The sequence below is a fragment of the Heterocephalus glaber genome, unplaced genomic scaffold, assembly GCF_053883595.1.
Source record: "Heterocephalus glaber isolate CG9 unplaced genomic scaffold, H.glaber_assembly_v1.0 deba00001546, whole genome shotgun sequence".
Classification (NCBI taxonomy): Eukaryota; Metazoa; Chordata; class Mammalia; order Rodentia; family Bathyergidae; genus Heterocephalus; species Heterocephalus glaber.
Genome location: NW_028258339.1, coordinates 1,761,642 through 1,781,115, shown reverse-complemented (window position 1 = coordinate 1,781,115; position 19,474 = coordinate 1,761,642). Strand labels below are relative to the sequence as shown.

The 19,474-nt window shown below is 36.6% G+C and overlaps 1 protein-coding gene across 4 annotated transcripts in view; it reads right to left on the bottom strand.

Moving 5' to 3' along the window:
• Positions 1-19,474, bottom strand: part of Shroom4 (shroom family member 4) — a 273,979-nt gene that overhangs the window by 24,155 nt on the left and 230,350 nt on the right. For all 4 annotated transcript variants that reach the window (XM_087189707.1, XM_021249971.2, XM_087189706.1 and 1 more), the window contains one exon: positions 15,431-15,492. In XM_087189707.1, the coding sequence (XP_087045833.1) occupies positions 15,431-15,492 (62 nt within the window). The remainder of the gene's footprint in view (positions 1-15,430; positions 15,493-19,474) is intronic.

Below are 19,474 nucleotides of genomic sequence, written 5' to 3'. Positions count from 1 at the left end.
CATTCAAGGCAAAAATCAATAAATAAGACACAGATGAGACTCTAACTACCCTGAAACTTTTATGCACCAAAAATCCACAATATCAAAATTGATAAAGCAAAATCTACAGGAAATGCAAAAGTGGAAAAAACCAAAAGCAAAATGTACAATTGTTTCAACTGATGACAGACTATGTTGGTCAAAAACTAAGTTAATGGAAAAAATCTAAATTTCTTTATATGCTAAGATCAAAATGATCAAAGTAGTTATGTCCACATACAAATGTGCCAAAATGGAACTCATTAATCTATATAAAGAATATGCACTAAAAAAGGAAATGAAACAAACAAAAAAGGCTACACTTTCTTTCCAAGGGCTTATTGAATATTATAAAAATCAACTACATATTGAACAAAAAAAATACAAGTAGTACTAAATACAGCCTATAATTGCAATTAAATAACATTAGAAATTAGTAACAAATATTAAAGATTGAAATCTCTAGCCTCTAGATAATAAACAGGGGGAAAAAACCTTCAACTTTAGCCAAAGAGGTAATCTAATTTGAAATTGTGAAATATCTAGAAAATAACAACAATGAAAATACTAGAAGCTAGAGGATCTCCTTGGCTAATTGTAATCCCAATTACATTGATACATAAGAATAAATTAAATTAATTAAGCTTTTAACAAAAGAAGTTATGAAAAGAATCTCAAAAATAAGCCTAAACAAAGGAGAAATATAATAGAACTAATGTTAAAAATAATATAATAGAATGCAAATGATAGAACTAATAATGAAAGACAAAGTCAGTTCTTCAAAAGAAAATACAAAACAGTAAAACAGATAAGCCACTTGTTAACCTAATTTAAAAAACCCAAACACACAAACTTAGAAATGGAGAAATAACCAGTAACAGAACAAAAGAAAAGAGTAGAAGAATACTTTATTTTACAAAAAAATTTGAAAACTCAGAATGATTTTTTAGAAAAACAAAAATTACCAAAACTCACTACAGAATATCTAATCCACCAGTTGCCATAAAAAATACTGATAAATTCTAGCAAAAATAGCACAATCACATAATCTCATGTTAATTTGATCAATTTTCATGAATCAGAAAACATCAATGTTACTTATACTTTCTAGATTCTGGAATCTAGAGAATAAAGAGAGACGAAAGGTTCCTGCATAACACTGATACCAAAATCCAATGAGAAAATACATAAAGGAAAACTAGGCTAGTGATGCAAAAATTTTTAGAAAAAATATTAGGAAAGAGAATCTAGGAGGGTGTTAAACATATAGTACATCATAAACAAATAGGGTTCATCCTAGAAATAAAAGACTGGTTCCATATTAGAAATCTAGTCATATAATTGACAACATCAATAAACTAAAGGATAAAAACCATAATGCAACCTCCCTAATCCTAAAATATATGCAATAACAATTTAACATGCTTTTCAGATTTCCCAGATTGAAAAAAATAGGGAAATGTAGGTATTCTATATACCATAATTATCATCATACGTTTTTTACACTTGATCTTAGACAAAAGGCTGAGAAGCAATCATCATCATACATTTTTTACAAAGTAAACATTGTACTTAATGGCAAAACACTAGAGGCATTCTCACTAAAATTAGGAATAAGAGAAATTATCTGCTTCCTCCACTGGTATTTAAAATTGTTCTGAAAGTATTAGATATGCAATTTGACATGATAAATATGAAAGCTTTGAAACAGGGGATATCTTATCGCTATGTATAGATGATACATCTTTCTGGAAAATTCATGAGAAGGAATTAAAACATTAATTCCAATAGTAAAAAAATTCAGTAAGGTATTGGGGTAATTTGTAGAAAGTAATTTGTAGAAACCAACAACTTTCCTATGCATGCAACAATCAGAAAATACAGTGGAAGGAAAGCTTACTACATAAATTAAAAAGATTAAATGCCTAGGAATAAACCTAAACAAGAAATATGCAGGGCCTACATGCAGAAAACCATAAAACTCTATTGAAAGATGTAAAACAAGATGTAAATAAATGAAAAGACATACACTTTCCTAACACAGGTGATTCGATATTATAAAGATGTCAACTCTACCTAAATTAATCTATAAACTTAGTGCAGACTCAATAAAATTGTCAACAGATTGCATTTTGGAACATTATTCTAAATTTCTTTGGAAAAAACAAAGTTGTGAGAATTGCCAGGAAAGTAGGAAAAAAATGATGAGGGAATGGTAACCCTACAAATTACTAAAATATGCTCTAAAGATACAGTGAATAAAGCAATCTCAAAAGTAGAAAAGGGCCGGGGATTTAGCTCAGTGGTTCCGCCGCCTGCTGCGCAAGCGCAAGGATCCGAGTTTGATCCCCGGTACCAAAAAAAAAAAAAAAAAAAAAAGTAGAAAAGCAGATCCATGGACAAAAACATAAAACACTAGGACATTGAAGTAAATCCAAAACATATATGGAAAATTAATTTGTGAAAAAGAAATTACTTTAAATAGTGAAAGAATGATGGCTTAGTCAATATACAGTTTTAGAACGTCTAGATAACCATTGGGACAAAAATAAGGCTGAATCCTCGTATCACTCTTTACAACAAAATAAAGTTTAGATTATCAAGACTCAAATGTAAAGAAAGTGACTTTACAAGTTCCTAAAAGAAAACAAAAACATGGGAAAACTAAAATAATCTTGACAGCATAAGTTCTTTTTAAGTAAGATACCAAATACAGTATAGAAACAATAAGACAAAGTTGCTAAATTTGACTTTCTAAAACTTAAAGATTTATGACTTGAAAAAGTATAAAGTGAAAAGGTGATGATACATGGAGAAAAAATATTTGTAACACAACTAAGGGGAAAATACACTTCATATGTAAGGTACAAGGGTAAAGTTCATTAAAAAAATGAGGAAAATTTATCAACATATCAAAAGGTATCCAAACTCACTTTAATTAAAATCAAAGAGGTGCAAATACAAAATACTGAAATATTTTTAAATAAAAACTTAAAGAATTGATAAGGTTATAAGGAAACAGGAGATTTCATATAACTGTTGGTGAGAGTTTGAACTAGTGTCACTTCTTTAGGGTGTGTTTAGAAAGAGAAGAAGGCAAAATGTGCATATTCTTTCACCCAGCAATTCAACTTCCAGGAATTAACCCTACAGATATATTTCAACATGAACATAGAGAGATGTCCATGAGGATATTCAGTGTAGCTTTGTTTGTAACCACAAAAGACAAAAAATTCTAAATGCTTTTCTATAGGAATTAGTTAAATAAAAAAGAAATATCTAAATATGGAATGCTACCTAGCCTTTAAGTAGTACAAAAGATCCATATGTAACCTGTAGAAAAATCACCAAAATGAAAAGATGTAGAACAGAAAAAAGTGTATATTGTGTTCTCATTTTTGTAAGAAAGAGTGTGTATACAAGTACATACATTACCCTTCTGGAAGAGTACACAACAAACTGCTAAAAATATTTTCTGAATACTTATACTGATAGTTTGGGATGAGATTCTTATAGTGCATGAATGTGTGGATACATGTGTGTTTATACTACATGCATTTATTTTTCAATTAAAAATTAGGGATTCCTGGCTAGGAAGCCATGTAGTTGAGGTGGCACCTGAGGTCTCCTGGTTTTTGTACTGTTGAGCAGGCCTGAATATTAATCAGACAGTAGTGCAGCCCAACTTCCTTGATAGGAACAAAGAGCAGGGCTGAAGTATACAGTTGTGAGGATTGTGCACTGCACAATTTACACAAACATATGCCACGGCCCTCAGTAACAGAGTTCACACTAACAATATAATACTGTCATTTATTAGGCACTTTGGCATGTATGCAGCATCATTTCTAGGTCCTTTTTATAAAGTAAATTTTCATGGCAGCTTTATAACACAGGTATTTTACTGAAACTGAAATAAATACCTTGCCTAAGGTCATACAGCTTTTGAGTTACGGAAACAGATTTTTAAATTCTACTGGAGTCCAGACCCAAGTCTTTCTGACACTGTGTGTATTCGGATCTGCTCTATTGACTCTCCTGTATCTTGGCTAAGGAAATGCAAAAGGTAGTAAATTCGATTATTATCATGGAGCAGGGTTCTTCTCAGCCATGGCCACAGGGCATTGGTTTAACAGGCATTCACTGAAGTGTGTTAGGCTTTAGCCAAGGATATTGGTGTACTGTAAAAGTTTTATTTTCAAAGGCTCAGCCTTATAAAATGCACAGAAATCTACAACTCCACTTTGGGACCAAGTAAGACTTCTCTCTCTGAAATAGAAGACAAAGAGCTTCATTGGGCAGGAGCCACGGTTTCTTACTTCTTTCTATGTATTGGGCACTATGTTTGCCATTTCCTTTGCCCTTTTTTTATTTGAGGTTTTATTTTGTTGGTTTTGTTTTTTAACTTTTATTTTTATTAGCACGTTTGCAGTACATAAGGATTACATTCCTCATGGGAAGTTGGTACATGTACAGAGCATCTCAGTTCTTTTTGCATCCCCCATCCCTCCATTTTTGGTCCCTTTCCCTCCACTATCCCTCCATCTCTTGGTCGCTTCTGTTTTGCAGAAGATCTGTCTTCCTGTTTCCTATTATCTTTTATTTTGCTCTTTAATTTATTTATACTTTGGATTTTTCATATAAGAGAAACCATGCTATATCTAGACTTGTGTGTCTAATTTATTTTACTTAACATTATGGTCTCAAGGTGCATCCATTTTCCTAAAATTAATTTAAGTTTATCCTTCTTTATGGCAGAGCAGTAATCCATTGGGTATATGTGGATTTCAGTGAATCCTCACAACAAGAAAGTAGGTACCATGATTGCCAGTTTGCAGATGAAGATTCTAATGCTCAAAAAGGGTAAATCATTTTCCTAGCAAGTAAGAGACAGCAGAGTCCAGACTGGAACTTGCCTTGTTTGGCTGTAAGGGACAATCTCACTGGAGCAAGAACTCCTTGGGGTGGAGCAAAAGGTCTCTACACTATACTCATGTGAAGGTGTATGAAGAGTTTAGTCCCTCATCGAGGAAAGGGAAGGAAGCATAAAGGCTAAGTATGAGAAAGGGCTTTGTTGACACCAGCAAGGAGACTACATCTCAAAAACAAAAGCAAATTGTCTGCCAAAGCTTAGGTTGTTCTCTTTTACTTTTGGCACAGGTTGCCTTTTCTTCTGATGAACAGATTTTCCCCTTTTGTTAATTTTTTTGCCTAATAATAATTGAAAATGAAGACCAATATTTGCAGAAAATGAAAAATCTTCTCCTGCCTGTTCCTTGGCCCTTTTGAAGTTCTCTTGTTTGGACATTTTATTTTTAAACTCACCACAATAGCTTGGCATTCCAGGATCTCAGTAGCAAGAGTGCCCAGAGCCAGTTCCTCTAGCCTTTCCCTCCTCTCAGCAGCCAAAAGATAAGAGTGTGCCAAGAGAAACAGCCACTCCCAGGTTATTGCTGAAGTAAATATTTGTAAGGTCCAGGAGGTGACACACAAGGAGACTACACAAGAAAGAGAGAAGGACCTGGAGAGATTGTTGCCCATCATCTCTCTTTGCTCATGGGTTCACAGAACTTCGAATAAGGAACATTGAGCTTACTTACCAACAACAAATACAAGCAAGAGGACTCACCCTGAGCCTTCTCTAGTCCCCAAGAGGGATGTTAAGTGTCTTTTGAAGAGATTAGAGAAGTCCTGGCCTTCTTTGAGCTGTACTGGGTGAAGCTTAGTTCCCTCTCTCCAGTGATCCTCATCTCTATGTGTTGTCAAGTTCTCCATACATACACAAGCACCATGGTAGAGAGACATTATTTTTCTTTGTGAACAGTGGCATCAAAATGCAAACTCTTGGGGGCCAAGGATTTAGCTCAGTGGTTTCGCCGCCTGCTGTGCAAGCGCAAGGACCCAAGTTCGATCCCCGGTACCCAAAAAAAAAAATGCAAACTCTTTGGAAACTACAACTAGTAATGGAAGTGAAGGGACGATCTTGAGAAAGTGATGCCTCTGAGCGAGGTATTAAAATGTTTATTGGACAACTAGGATTAGAGGTCCCATTTGACCCAGCCATCTCCCTGCTGGGTATCTTCCCAAAAGCATCATATCACAGCAACATATGCACACCCATGTTTATAGTGGCAAAGTTTGTAATAGCTAAATCTTGGAAACAACCCAAATCCCCATCAACTGACAAATGGATAAAAAAAGATGTGTTTTTTTTTATAAAATGGAGTACTACTTAGCCACAAAGAATGATAAACTAAAGACATTTATAGCTAAATGGATGCACATTGAGACCATATTCTTAAGTGAAATAAATTGGATACACATGCATAAACACTGAATTGTTTCTCTGGTGTGAGAAACTGAAAGTGTAAATGAGGACTGAAATGTATAATAGATAATGTGCATTAGGAAGAAAAGGGGCAAAAGGGAAGGGGAAGTGGGAGGGGTAGGGGAAAAGAAAGAAGGGAAAGAAAAAATATGTGAAAAGAAGGAAAAAACAGAACCAAGTTTTGGAAATAGGGAAGGGTTGAGGGGTGTAAGGAAGGGAAAGGGAATAAGGAAAAAACAAGAAACAAGATATATCATGTACAGGTACAAATTCCCAATGATGAATGTGATCATAATGTATACGTAAAATGTACCAATAAACTTAATGAATAAAAAGAAAAAAATGTTTATTGGGGTGTGTGGTTTTCGTGTGTGTGTGTGTGTGTGTGTGTGGTTTGCGATTGCTATGTCATAATGGTGGCAATGAATATGGATTTTCAGAAAGGTCTGGTAAGGTGCCCCTTCAGAAATGTCAAGGTTCTCATGGATTTAGATAAGCAGAAGTGCTGACTGAATGGAAAATTCCAGCAAATCAAATTTTAGCTAGTAGTGAGATCAAACGCATCTATCATTGATAGAAGGCTTTTTTCCCAAAGCCCTTGATCTCTAACTTCCCAGCCCTAAATCTAACTAGTGTGAGATGCCCCTTCTTTAGATTTCCTTTTTTATTATAAATTCCAGACTCTTGACTTGTACCTAAAGACTATCACATGTATTCAAGTTCATTTTACCATATTCTTTTCTGAATTCTGTGTATGGCTACTATCAGATTGAAAACGTGCTTTAGGATTTAGCTTTTGGGCAGTAAATATTATTACAAATGCCCATTTTTTGCAATACGCAATATTTTTTATATCTATCTGCTGTTAATAGTTATTCTATTCCAGCATGACGACATATTAGATTAGTAAGCTGTTTCCATAAGTAGCACTATGAACATATTCAAATAGAGTATTTTTTTCTTTTAGTTTATTTCCTTGGAGTTATGTTGGGTCAGAATATGACAAGTTTTATAACTCTTGACACATATTTCTAGATTGTCCTCTATGCAAACAGAACTATATTGCATCTAGAAACATGGTCTCCTCACAGCCTTGTCAAAGGAGGGTTTTATCATTTCTATTTATCATTTCTGTTAATTATTGATAGTTTAATAAGAAGGTTATGATGCCTTGAAGTTGCCTTTTGTTTGTACTTTTTCAATTGCTAAAGAGCTTGTACTTTTCTTGGAATGGTTTTACTGCCTTTTATTTCCTCACCTGTAAAGTAAATTGCCTGTTTATTTTCCTTGCCCACTTATAAAGTCAAATCTTCTAACCGACCTTCTGTCTGTATCCATTCTTTATTCTTTTCAGACAGGCATCTGTTATAAGCGATGTTGATCCCAGAATTCTCCTCATTCTAATATGTAGCTTTTTATTACATTTTGTTGTACAAAGGATTTTTTCAACTTTTATATATTGAATCCATCTTGTGTCCAATGATATCCTCCATTTAAGAGATAAATATTTGTCTTCCATCCACAGCTAGAATAAATAGGCTATTTCACTGGTTACTTTCTAGTTAGTATGTGCTATGTCAGTTAATTATTCTCTAAATTGATATCTAAAATTCCTAAAATTTATTAATGAGAATGATTGCTTTCCTCAGTTCAGTGTTGCTTTCAATGTCTGAAATAGTTCGAGTCTGTTCCTAGAATCTCTCTTTTTTATTTCATGGTTTAACTTTTAAATACATTATCATGTTTTTGATATTTATCACTGTATGATGGGCATTCACATATAAAAGTTTAAGTCCACTATTGTTGCTTTTGACATTCTGGCCCACTTCTTCCAGATATTGCACCATGAATTTAACAAGTTCTATAAAGTATCCCATGATGATTGTAGTCATAGTGCTTTACATCTATATGTTAACTTAGGGAGAATAGTATCATTACTATATTTAGTCTTCCTAAATTGAAGCAGAAGATAGCTATGTATTTATTTCTCTCACTATATTTTTATAATTTTCTTTGACTAAGTTTGTGTACTCAAATGTTATATTAATGGCCAAATGTTTGCACTGACTTTGTCATACTTGTGATAAATCCTTCATGCTTCTAAAGATTGTATTCTTCTTAGGTGGTAAAGGCTTCTTGAAAGGTCCACTCTTCCTAATGAAATCAGAGTCAATTCTGAATTATCCATTTTCTGTTACTCAATCAGTAAATAGGAAGTGTGTATTAGATTTTCTAAACTCTGCATATGATTTAGTATAACAAAGGGAAGGAAGGAAGAGAGCCCTAGGATGAGCACTGGAAAAACTGAATAGAATTTTAGTTTTGTCACGTAGTTGCTGTATAAACCCAGAAGTAATAGGTTCTGTCTGGGGTCAGATGCCTGTTTGACCTCGAGAACGTGACTTTAATTTGTGAGTTTTCTCAGCTGTAAAAGTAGGTCAATAAGTAGTACCTATCTCACAGGGTCATTATAAATAATAAATAAAATAATTCATGTAAAATGCATTTAATGAATATGACACACAAGACTCAATAAATATTAACTATTATACTTGTTCTTGTAGTTAACAGTGAAATAATCTTTCCTAAGTATTATATTCTTCATTAGTAAAATAAGAAAAATAAGGCTTAACCTTACAATTTTTGAGTCACAACTGTGATCACTCTTACACATTCTAAAGTTCTTTGCAAAGTGGAAAAATGGAAAGAAATCTCAGCAAGCAATCGTAGGTACAGAAAACCAAAAGAGAAAATCCAGAAAATAATATATTTTGGCTTTAAAATACATACATTGTTGTAACTTTTTCTCCAATAGATCTATTCACCATTTCCCTCCTCCTGCTAATATCAAAATTAGTTTGATATTAGCACAAAGCAAATTAACAGTGGAGGGAGACAACCAAGAGTGTAAGTACTTGGAGTTATCAATTCATAGCAAGCTTCTAGGTAGCGAGAGTGGCTCAAGATTATACAATTGACTTCCCACCTGCACCTGTCATTTCAGTTGTGACAGATATGGCATAATAAATGTTCATATGCATTGCATGTGTGTGGTGGTCAGTAAGGGTGAAGGGAAGTTCCATCAGGATTTTTCTTCACAAATGTCATCTCTCCCCTGGACCTTACCTAGTCCTTCTTACCTTGCCTGAGATCTTTAACTGTCATCTGCCTTTTCCATTTTCAGCACTGATACTCTTTTCCTTTTGACTGTTCTGTCCTTTCTATTTTTAAACCAATCCAAAGTCTGAGATCCTGAACAAATCTTCATCTAAACTGGTGGTTCTCAAACTTAGTGTGTATCAAAATTTCCTGGGGAGGGGCTAAATAAGGCAAAGAATTCTGGCCCATATCTCAGCTCTCTCACTCAGCAGATCTGAGTGGGACTTCATAATTTTCATTCCTAACAAGTTCTTGTGTGATACTATGACTGCTAAGCCTGGGACAACATTTTAAGAACCACTAAATTAAACACAATAACCCCAACTTCTCTACTTCCTTTCCATAGCCAACTTATTTTTCAACATTTGAATGTTTAAATGCCTTTTTTAAAAATTCATTTTGAATGTTTAAAGAATCACACAGTAATAATCATGGCATTACAATTAGTAAAAATAAAATGTATCCCTCCTACATTGCTGGTGGGAATGTAAAATTGTGCAGTTGCTTTGGGAAAAGGCAGTTTCTTAAAAAGTTAAACAAAGTTATCATATGGCCCAGAAATGCTACTCCTAACGATATACTAAGAAGATCTGAAAATATATTTGTATAGAAACTTTTACATGAGTTTTCATAATAGTAATATTCACTACAGCCAAATAGTGGAAACAACCCAAATGTCTATTAATGGATGAACTGGTAAACAGAATGTGGAACATCAATATAATGAAATATCGTTTTGCAATAAAAAGGAATAAAGCACTGAAACATGCTACTACATGGATGAACTTTTAAAACATCACCCTAAGTGACACAACAGCACACATTTTGTATGATTCCATTCATATGAAGTCTACAGAAAAGGCAATTTTATGAAGACAGAAAGTAGATGGGTACTGAGAGTGAGAATAGTGAGTGACTGTCAATGGGCATGAGGGATATTTTAGGGTAACAAGAATGTTCTAAAAAACTGGGTTGTGGTAATGATTGCACATCACTATAAATTTACTAAATGTTTTCAAAGTGTACACTTAAAATGGGAATTTATGATGTGTAAATCTGACTGTATTCCTTCTTTATGCATTTTCCTTACAGACCATCATGCAATTCACTTTCATATCTATCAGTTTACTAAATTTGCGTTAGTAAAGTGTGATTCCAAACTGCCAAAGCTATTTGCACTCATCTCTTTATTTTCCATAGTGGTGGTATATTCACAGATTTCTCCTACCCCATCGGCAGCTTGACCCTTCAGTTTCCTTTGTTGGATCTTCTTCCTCATCCTGCCTCTTGCCAGGGTGTTTAATAAATGTCCTCCAGAAGGTCTCATTTGTATATGCCACTAACTTCAACTACAACACATCCAAATTCTAACGTTTTCTCTACCAAAGCAGCTCCTTTTCTCAACTGCCTCATCTATGTCAGTAACTTTCTCCAAGTCATCAGAACTCAGAGTTATTTTTGACTTATCTTCTGTTTAACCCCAAGCTCTAATTATCAAGATTTCTCTACTTATTCCTTAAAAGGTGTCATGTATTTGTGAGCAAATAATCTCAACAGACAATTCACATCACAAGCAGTACAGATATTAAATAAACACATGAAAAATATTCAAACTGGAGTGGTCAAAAGAACAAAATTAAATAATAGGTACTATTTATACCTATTGCCTTAGGAAAAGAAAATTTTCAATGATGCCAAAATTTCAAGGAGCCTGGTTTCCTCATATATTTCTAAAGGGAGTGTAAAATGCCTTCTCAAAGAAGCAGTTTGGTGAAATCTCCGAAAACCGTAAGAATGTTCATATTCTTTGAACTAGTAACCTAATTCCAGATAGATATTTTTAATGAGATGATTCAAAATGATAAGAAGGCTATATCTATAGCTGTTTCTGAAGCACTACTTTATAAATAACAAGCAGTTGGAAAAAAATCTAATTACCCAACAATTTTGGAATGATTAAATAAATTAAAGGACATTAAGCTGGTGAAATATTTACAACCATTAAAACTTGTAACTATTGAGGAAGCCTGCATAGCAACATGAAAAAGTGTTTACCAAGTAGTGCTTAGTGGGTGGTGGTGGGGAAATCAGGACACACAAAACATGTCTACATAGCTATTATAACCATGCAAAAAATAATTTGTGAACCTACAGATAAAACTGGTATGGAACTGAAAATAATCAGTGTATTAAGATAGTAAGGATAAGGCTACTTTTTCTTCTGTTTTTAATTTTCTGTAATATTATTTTCACAACAAACATTTTTCCTCTCAAAATATCACATACACCTATCTATCTGCTCTGCTCCTTTTCTATTCCATCTCCACCTCCCCAATCCATACCACACTCTTTCATGCCTGGTCAATGCCTAAATTGGTCTCCCTTCAACCCACTTAGTGTGCAAATGTTGCCAAGTTATCTAGAGTGCCAAGGCATTTAACTGATCTTTTTAAAATTTTAATTCATTTTATACTAATATATACTACTGTAAAAGTTATACATATTCATGGGGTTCCATGTAATGTCAATACATGTATACACTGTATAATGTTTAAATCAAGGTAATATACCTATCTCTTCAAATACTTATCATTTCTTTATAGTGAAAATTTGGAAAATTCTTTCTTCTAGCTTTTTGAAATGTACAGTTCATTATTGTTGCCTATAGCCACCATACTGTGCAATAGTACCCATTGCTGATTGGTAATTTTTAGCTGTGCCCATATTTATAATCCTAGCTAGTTTTCAAGGTCTACCTATTTTGGCCCATGGCTTCACTAATCACCTTCTTTGTCTACTGTTGTTGCTTTTGGTACACCTGTTCCTCCTCCTCAGCATTGCAACTAACATTTACCTAGGGTTTATGGTGTCAGGTTTTATTCTCAAGGAATAATATATGTTAACTCATTTAATCCTCACAATCTACCTCATGTTACAAATAAGGAAAGAGAGAGAGATGAAAAGGGAAGGTAGGGAGGTAGGGAGGAGCAGGAGGAAAGGAGGCACTTGTCAATCCCACAATTACTAGTGAATAGAAGAACCTGGACTTGAATTCATAGGATTAACTTCAAGGCGCCAGAATTTAACCAGTAGCGTGGATTCCTCCAATATACCCTGTTTAGTTTCCTGTCTAGGCCTTCCCTCCTGTAACTCCCAACATTCAGTCTTCCTATCCTCCAATGAACTTACACAAGCCACAAGAAAACTTGTCATTTATTGGTCCCTTACCACGTGCTAGGTACTTGTTTAAACTCTGTATTTGACAGGGTATTATCTTCTGGTAACCTGTGTAAGTAAAAGCTGGGTTTAAATCTGGGTGTATCTCTACTAGCTGTGAAACCTTGAGTAAATTACTTAGCCTCTCAGAAGCTCAGATTCCAGTGGTGAACCCAGGACCAGCTGCATCAGGACCACCCCAGGGAGCTTGTCAGAAATGCAGATTTTGAACCCCACTACATATACCTACTGAATCAGATTCTCTGGTGGTGAAGTCTGACTAACTCTCCGGGTGTTTCAATAAGCTCTCCTGGTGTTTCTGAGACCTACTGGCCTAATATAATAATAACTACCCACAGAATTGGTGGGAAGATAAAACATAACCTAATATGTGTAACAAGGCTCGGAGTACATAGCTTGTTTCGGAAGTGGCAGTGTATTGTTCCTGCTGTTGAAGTTTGTGTGGGTTATCCTTTCCTGCTCGTGGTGTGGGCAAGCACCATGCTTCCTGCTACTCTTTTGCTAATACCTCCCACTTGGTACAAGAAAAGATAGTATATATGTTAGATTTTTAATAAAGTCTTCCTTCACTGACCAGTCTGTCATAGAACCATTTCAGAGAAGGGGTGTAGTATAGTGTAGTGTCTCTGAAGCTAGACCACCTAGGTCTAGTTCGTACTAGCTGTGGAATTTTAGATAAATAAATGTATGTGTGTATGCAGCAGTCTCTTCTTTTTGTCAAATGGAGAGAAAATAGTACCAAGCCCATAAGTCACAGTGATAAATAACTGCCTGTAAAATGCTTTGAATGGTGCCTGGTACAGAGAACTGAGCTCAAGAAATGTTAGTCACCACTATTGTTCTTGTGTCTTTCCACTCATTCAGAGGTGAATAGGTTCTGTTTCTTCATTTGACAAGTAAACGAGAAATATCTCTGTGCATCAGGCACAGAGAATAAGGCTATGTCCAAGACGTGGTCTCCTCTCTTGAAGGTCTTGATCTAATGCAGGAAATTTAGCAGGCAAGTTAGACTGGAGTAATTTTCCTGAGGTCATAGTGCAAGTCAGTCCAGAGCTGGGCAATCAAGACTATTCATAAAATCCCTACCCAAGCTGTAGACTTCTGAGACATGATGTTGAGGGATCATTTGAAGGGTTTTCTTATGAATCCTAATTGAAGCAAGTATAATGGGAAAAACATGAATTTTGGAGCCAGACGAAACCTGTATCTAAAACCTAGTTCTATCACTTGCAAGCTGTGTGACCTCGGCTAAGTTATATAATCTCTCTGGATTTCATCTACAAAATGGACATCAAAATGAATTGTGAAGAATAAATGAGATTTTCAGGATAGAAAGATCTAGCTCCAGCCTAGTAACTAACACTTAGTAGATGATCCACAAATATAGGTTTCCACCCCTTCCTCATTACCAACCAGAAAAAAGTTTCCCAGATTTGGAGTCAGGGAAAAGCAAGAAAAATTCCCAACTATGCTGTCAAATCACAAGGGATAATGTAGGCATCCTAGAAAGAACCCTGAACTCTTCAGGATTCAGGAAACCCAGATTCTAGTCCTCTTTCTTGGTATCTTCACCGTGGAGAACAAGGACACAATTTGGAGCCTTCTTCCCTGTCCCCTCATTTGTTCCAGAGATTGCATAAAGAACCAATATAATTTAGGGGCCTCTTGTATCATTTGAGCTGAAAAAAAAACTGACTTAAAGATTATATCAGAGAGTCCATAAAAAAAAAATCCAGCCAGGCTGATACAGAGAAACCCAGAAGAAGAAAGTAACTCTGTACATCATGGTCACCTAGGGCAGTAACTTAAGACACCTCATCTTTAGGGAACATGAATGCTGCTGCCATGATCTCCATGTCACAGGGATAGACTGTCCATCCTGCATGTTGTTTCCTTAAGGGCTATGCCCAAGAAGCTTTTTACTTTATTCCAAGCCACATGATATTTATAAGAATGTCCTCGCCTGTCTCCAGCAGTTGTTATCATGGTCTGTCCCCAGACTTTTTTTTTTGCAATAATACACTGAGGATTAAAACCAGGTTCTTTACACTGAGCTAAATCCCTAGCCATTTTTGTTTTGTTTTGTTTTTTTAAATTTTGAGACAGGGTCTCACCAAGTCACTAAGTTGCCTGGGCAGTACTCAAACTTGTGATCTTGTCTCAGCCTTCCAGAGTGGTGGGATTGTCCCTAGATTTTAAATAAGCAGACCTTAAGCACTCAATAAATCATATTAAAAGGAAGGTGGCAGAATCCAATAAGCAGTTATCTCCAACAACTCAGGCAAAGGCACAGCAGTAGCTAGAGAGTACTCCTTCCTTTCTACAAAGTCCAACTTCCCCATGGCCACTGGGAAGGGAGGTATAGCTTATGTTTTCTCATTTCCTTTTCACACAGTCTGGCCCCATATGACCTTTGACTAGTGCAGGGCTGTCCCAGGCCTCTAACCTGATGGGTACAATGTCCCACAATACTGCCTAAGTAGTGTGTATTTCAAAATGTTGTAGCAATCAGTTGGGTCTCTACCCAATTGTCTAGGAGGCAGGCTGGATTACATCTGTGGCACCAAGTCCGTGGTATGGATACCAGACCAGTTTCCTCAAAGGAAACTAAGTCAACTGAAGACCTTAGTAATTTCTATAGAAGCCTCAGAGGCACCAATTTACCCCAACTCCCGAGCCATCACTTACCTCCCTGACTGACCACTCTTCCTGTTTCCTGTTATTGGTTTCCATTTGTCCTCAGGAAATTCCTGCAAAGCAAAGTTCTAATAAGTTAGGGGGCTCTGAACAGCCAGGTATCCAGATGGTTTCAGACATGCCAATCAGGAGCCTGTCTGTCTCTGGCCAGTCCTTGAGCTGGTACCGTCTACACTCCTGGGCAGGCTACAGAAATGTGCCCCTGGAAGGCTGCCTTCCTGCCAGGAAGCCTGCTGTGCTGCTGCAGGCATGCAGAGACCCAGAGGCCCTGGACACTGGTGGACTAGAAAGGCTGTATTTCCCATTTTCCTCGTTCACCTCCCAAACTACTTTCAAAACTAGTTTAACAGGTTTGCTATTTGCTCTAGCTCTTGCCTGCATTAAAGGACAAGGGAAGGAGGTCTTTTTGTTTGTTCTAGTGGATGAACCTGCTCATTCTTCCTACCTCTGCCTGACGAACCAGAAAGCATCTTCTTAGGAGCTCTGACCTTGGGTGGGGGGGCGGGAATGGACAAATCCTTCTGCTGTAGCAATCCTCTCCCAGGGTGGGCAAAAGGAGAGGGCCACAGCAGGCCTGCCTGCACACCCCTGCCCCACAGTGATTCTTCCTCTGCCCACATATGCCGGCAGGAGAATACAAGTACCAGATGCCATGATGTCCACACCACATGAGCAGACTCTCCATCTTGGGAATTTTTTTCCTTAAGGGCTATGCCCATCCAGCAGTTTTCTTTCCAGGCCAAGCCATATGTGCGATTTATAAAATTGTCCCCACCTTCCTGTTCAAGCTCTAAACTGAATGAAAATTTTCCTTTCAGATTCTTTCTGATTTTCTACCCATCACACTACCTAGAGACTCAGAGCTTAGCCCAAAAGGAAAGCACAGTTTTCCCTAAACCTCACTCATCTTCCAAAGTCCATTTCTCCAGTGTTGCTACTATTAGTTCCATTCAAGGTTTTATTATCTTTAGCCCAGTAGAATCTTTTGGGGAATACTTGGTGAAGGAGAATGAACATAAATCTTTGATGTCAGTCATACTAGCTAAGACACTTACTAGTTGTTTGTTGTTGTTATTATTTTTTTACATATTTTGTTGCATGATACTGAGGACTGAAGCCAGAACCTTTTCACTGAGCTGCATCCTCAGCCCTTTAAAAAATTTTTAAAATTTCTGTTAGTACATGTTTGCAGTACATAATGTTTACAATCTTTGTATGGAGTTGATACATGTACACAGCACATCTTAATTCATCCCTTTCCCCATCCCCTCCCCCTCTCATCACTTGATCCCCTTCATATTTGAAGAAGATCAATCTCCTTACTTCTAATTATCTTTTATTTTGCTTTTTATTTATATTTTAGAGACAGGGTTTCACTAAGTCATTATTTTGCCTAGCCTGGGCTCAAACTTGCATTCTTTAGTATTATATGCATGTGCTACCATGCCTGGCCAGCTGTGTCATTTGAGAGTTCTGTTGCCTCCTTGAATCCCAGTTTCCATCTGGCAAATAAGGATTATGCTATTTACTCTTGTTGGGTAGTGAGGAGCAAATGATATGCACTGAGAGAACTCCTTGCACAGTGCTTAGCATAGAGAAAGTTCTGTATGTTAGTAGCCATGGAAAAGGTAAAGTTTATTCCCTGGCTCCAACTTTCACAGGACCACAGTAATTCCTACGTGTATTTGGGACATCAGAGCAGCTCTAGCCACTTGTACTTCAGATTCCACCTCAATGCCCCTATGAGATGCCCCTGCTCACAAAGACACCATAATTGTTTAGCCGCAGTGGGAGCCAGGATTTCCTGGCCATGCCCTGTCTAGCCCTGTGGAAGTGCTCAGAAAATAGCAGTGGCCAAACTAAACAATGGAGTGGGTAGAGGTACCCACTTCTAACTGCCTTTGAATATTTCCAGTTTCACTTTGCTTTTTCCACATAGGCATCTGTAAATTTCCTGTGTCCTTGAACCGAAGAAGCCATTATCCTCAAGGCTGCTAGTCGATGAGGATTATGGGGGAACTTGCTGCCCCAGTGGAAGTGATACTACTAGAAAGCATCCTACCACACTGAGGTGGGTCTGGGCTTTGCTAGAAGCTGCTGGAGAGGTAGTAGAGCAAACTCAGGTGCTTGGCCTCTATAGCTAGAGGGTAAAGCTTCAAAACCTACAAATGCCCTCCAGTAGATGTATGGTCTCAACTTCTCTTTATCTTCATTTCCCCAGCTATATAGCAGAAGATATGTGACCATAAGAGTACATGCTTCTTGATTGCCTGAGAACTCAATGAGTTTATACATCTGATGCACCTAGAGTATACCTGGTGCCCAGTGGACATCCAAATGTCAGTTACTGCTGTGGTATCCAAATACTGTCTCTGCCACTTTTAAGATGTGTGACCACTCTCAGCCTCAGTCTCCCTCACTGTAAACTGAGGTTCCTATTATAATTTATCTCATACAGTGAAATAATCTATGTGTGCAAAAATAGCTGGCATGAAATATAGGGGACAAGAGTGTGTGCTGATTTCAGTCCTAACAGCACTGGAGGAGAAAATTAGCTCCTCAACCTTCTCCAGCAGTGGAAGGAACAGGATCTCAGCCATACTTCAAAAAGCCACTGTCACAGATACCATAGTTATCAGAACTGTTGTATCTGAATCCATACAGCAAGTTTCCCAAAGGTCTTGCAGGGTTAAGGTGGAGGGTAAGGTGATGTAGTTCAGTGCTTGCCCTAGCATGTGTGCTGTGTCTTGGGTTTAATTCCAAGCTCAAAAAGAGGAAAGGAAGGAAGGAAAGGAGGAAGGAAAAAGAAGAGGGAGAGAGAGAGAGAGAAAGAGAGAGAACCTATAGCTAAGATCAAACGTAACACTGAATGATTACAAAGCAACAAAGTCTGTTCTCATCAATTCTGAACATTGCACTGGTAGCCCTAGATAGTGCAATGAAGCTCCCCTCTCTCACAGGAAAGGGTACATAGAGTAGAAAGGAAAACATAAAATTCTTTCTATTCATAGATGACAAGATTGCCTATGTATGTATCTTTTATAATCTACCAAAAAGCTAGAATTAATCAGTGCATTTGGCAAGGTTGCAGGATACCAGGCCAATATACAAAGTTTAACTGTATTTCTACATAGTAATTACAAAGAATTTTAACTTGACATTAAGAAAGCAATACTTTTATAATAGCATCAAAACATGAAATCTTAGGGATAAGTACATCAAAATATGTGTAAGATTTGTATGCTGAAGATTGTAAAATAAACTGCATCTCTCAACATACGTCCAAAGTACTTTGGCATACATATTTAATAGTTTTATATGCATTTACAATATATTTATGGAAAAATTTACTTCCCAGACATGTACAAATATTAAGGGTGCATTTGTTGATTTTGGAAGATACACCTGTGCAGTACTCTTATCAAGCACATGTTTTCATGCCCTTTTCCAGCCAGTCTCTGTGCTGCTTGTCATTGACAAGCACTGAATTTTTTCATAGGTATAGTTATTTTAGATCTTCATATAAAAGGAACTGTAGAGTATGTACTCTTTTCCATAAAGTGGCTTTCACTTCCAAATTTCCTTTTTTCAAATAAAATATATTAAGTAATTTCAAACACTAAGTCATTTCAGAAATGTCTGCCTATGAAACAACAGTTCAATACAAAAATTCATTTCTGGTTTAAGTTCCACAGCCAAAGGTGGGATTGGAATCTGGCAGTGATGGAACAAGGACATAGGGTGTCCTCCCAGAAGTACACTGGGGAAAGGAAGGAGCTTGTGATAGGGTGGTAGGTCATTACCAGGGCATGACAGCAGCCAGTCTAGACCTGGGTCTCCAACAGAAAGGTTGGAGAAGAAGAGAAGGATTTGTCTTTGAAACAAACAAACAAACAAACAAAAAGACAAGTCAGATTTCTGAAATCAAAGTCTAGGGGAATATTTGCAAATAGTTTTTAAACAGGAAATGGAAGACAGTAAGTGCTGGTTCATATTGTGCACTGACCTGGCACTCTATACACAAGAACTCATTTG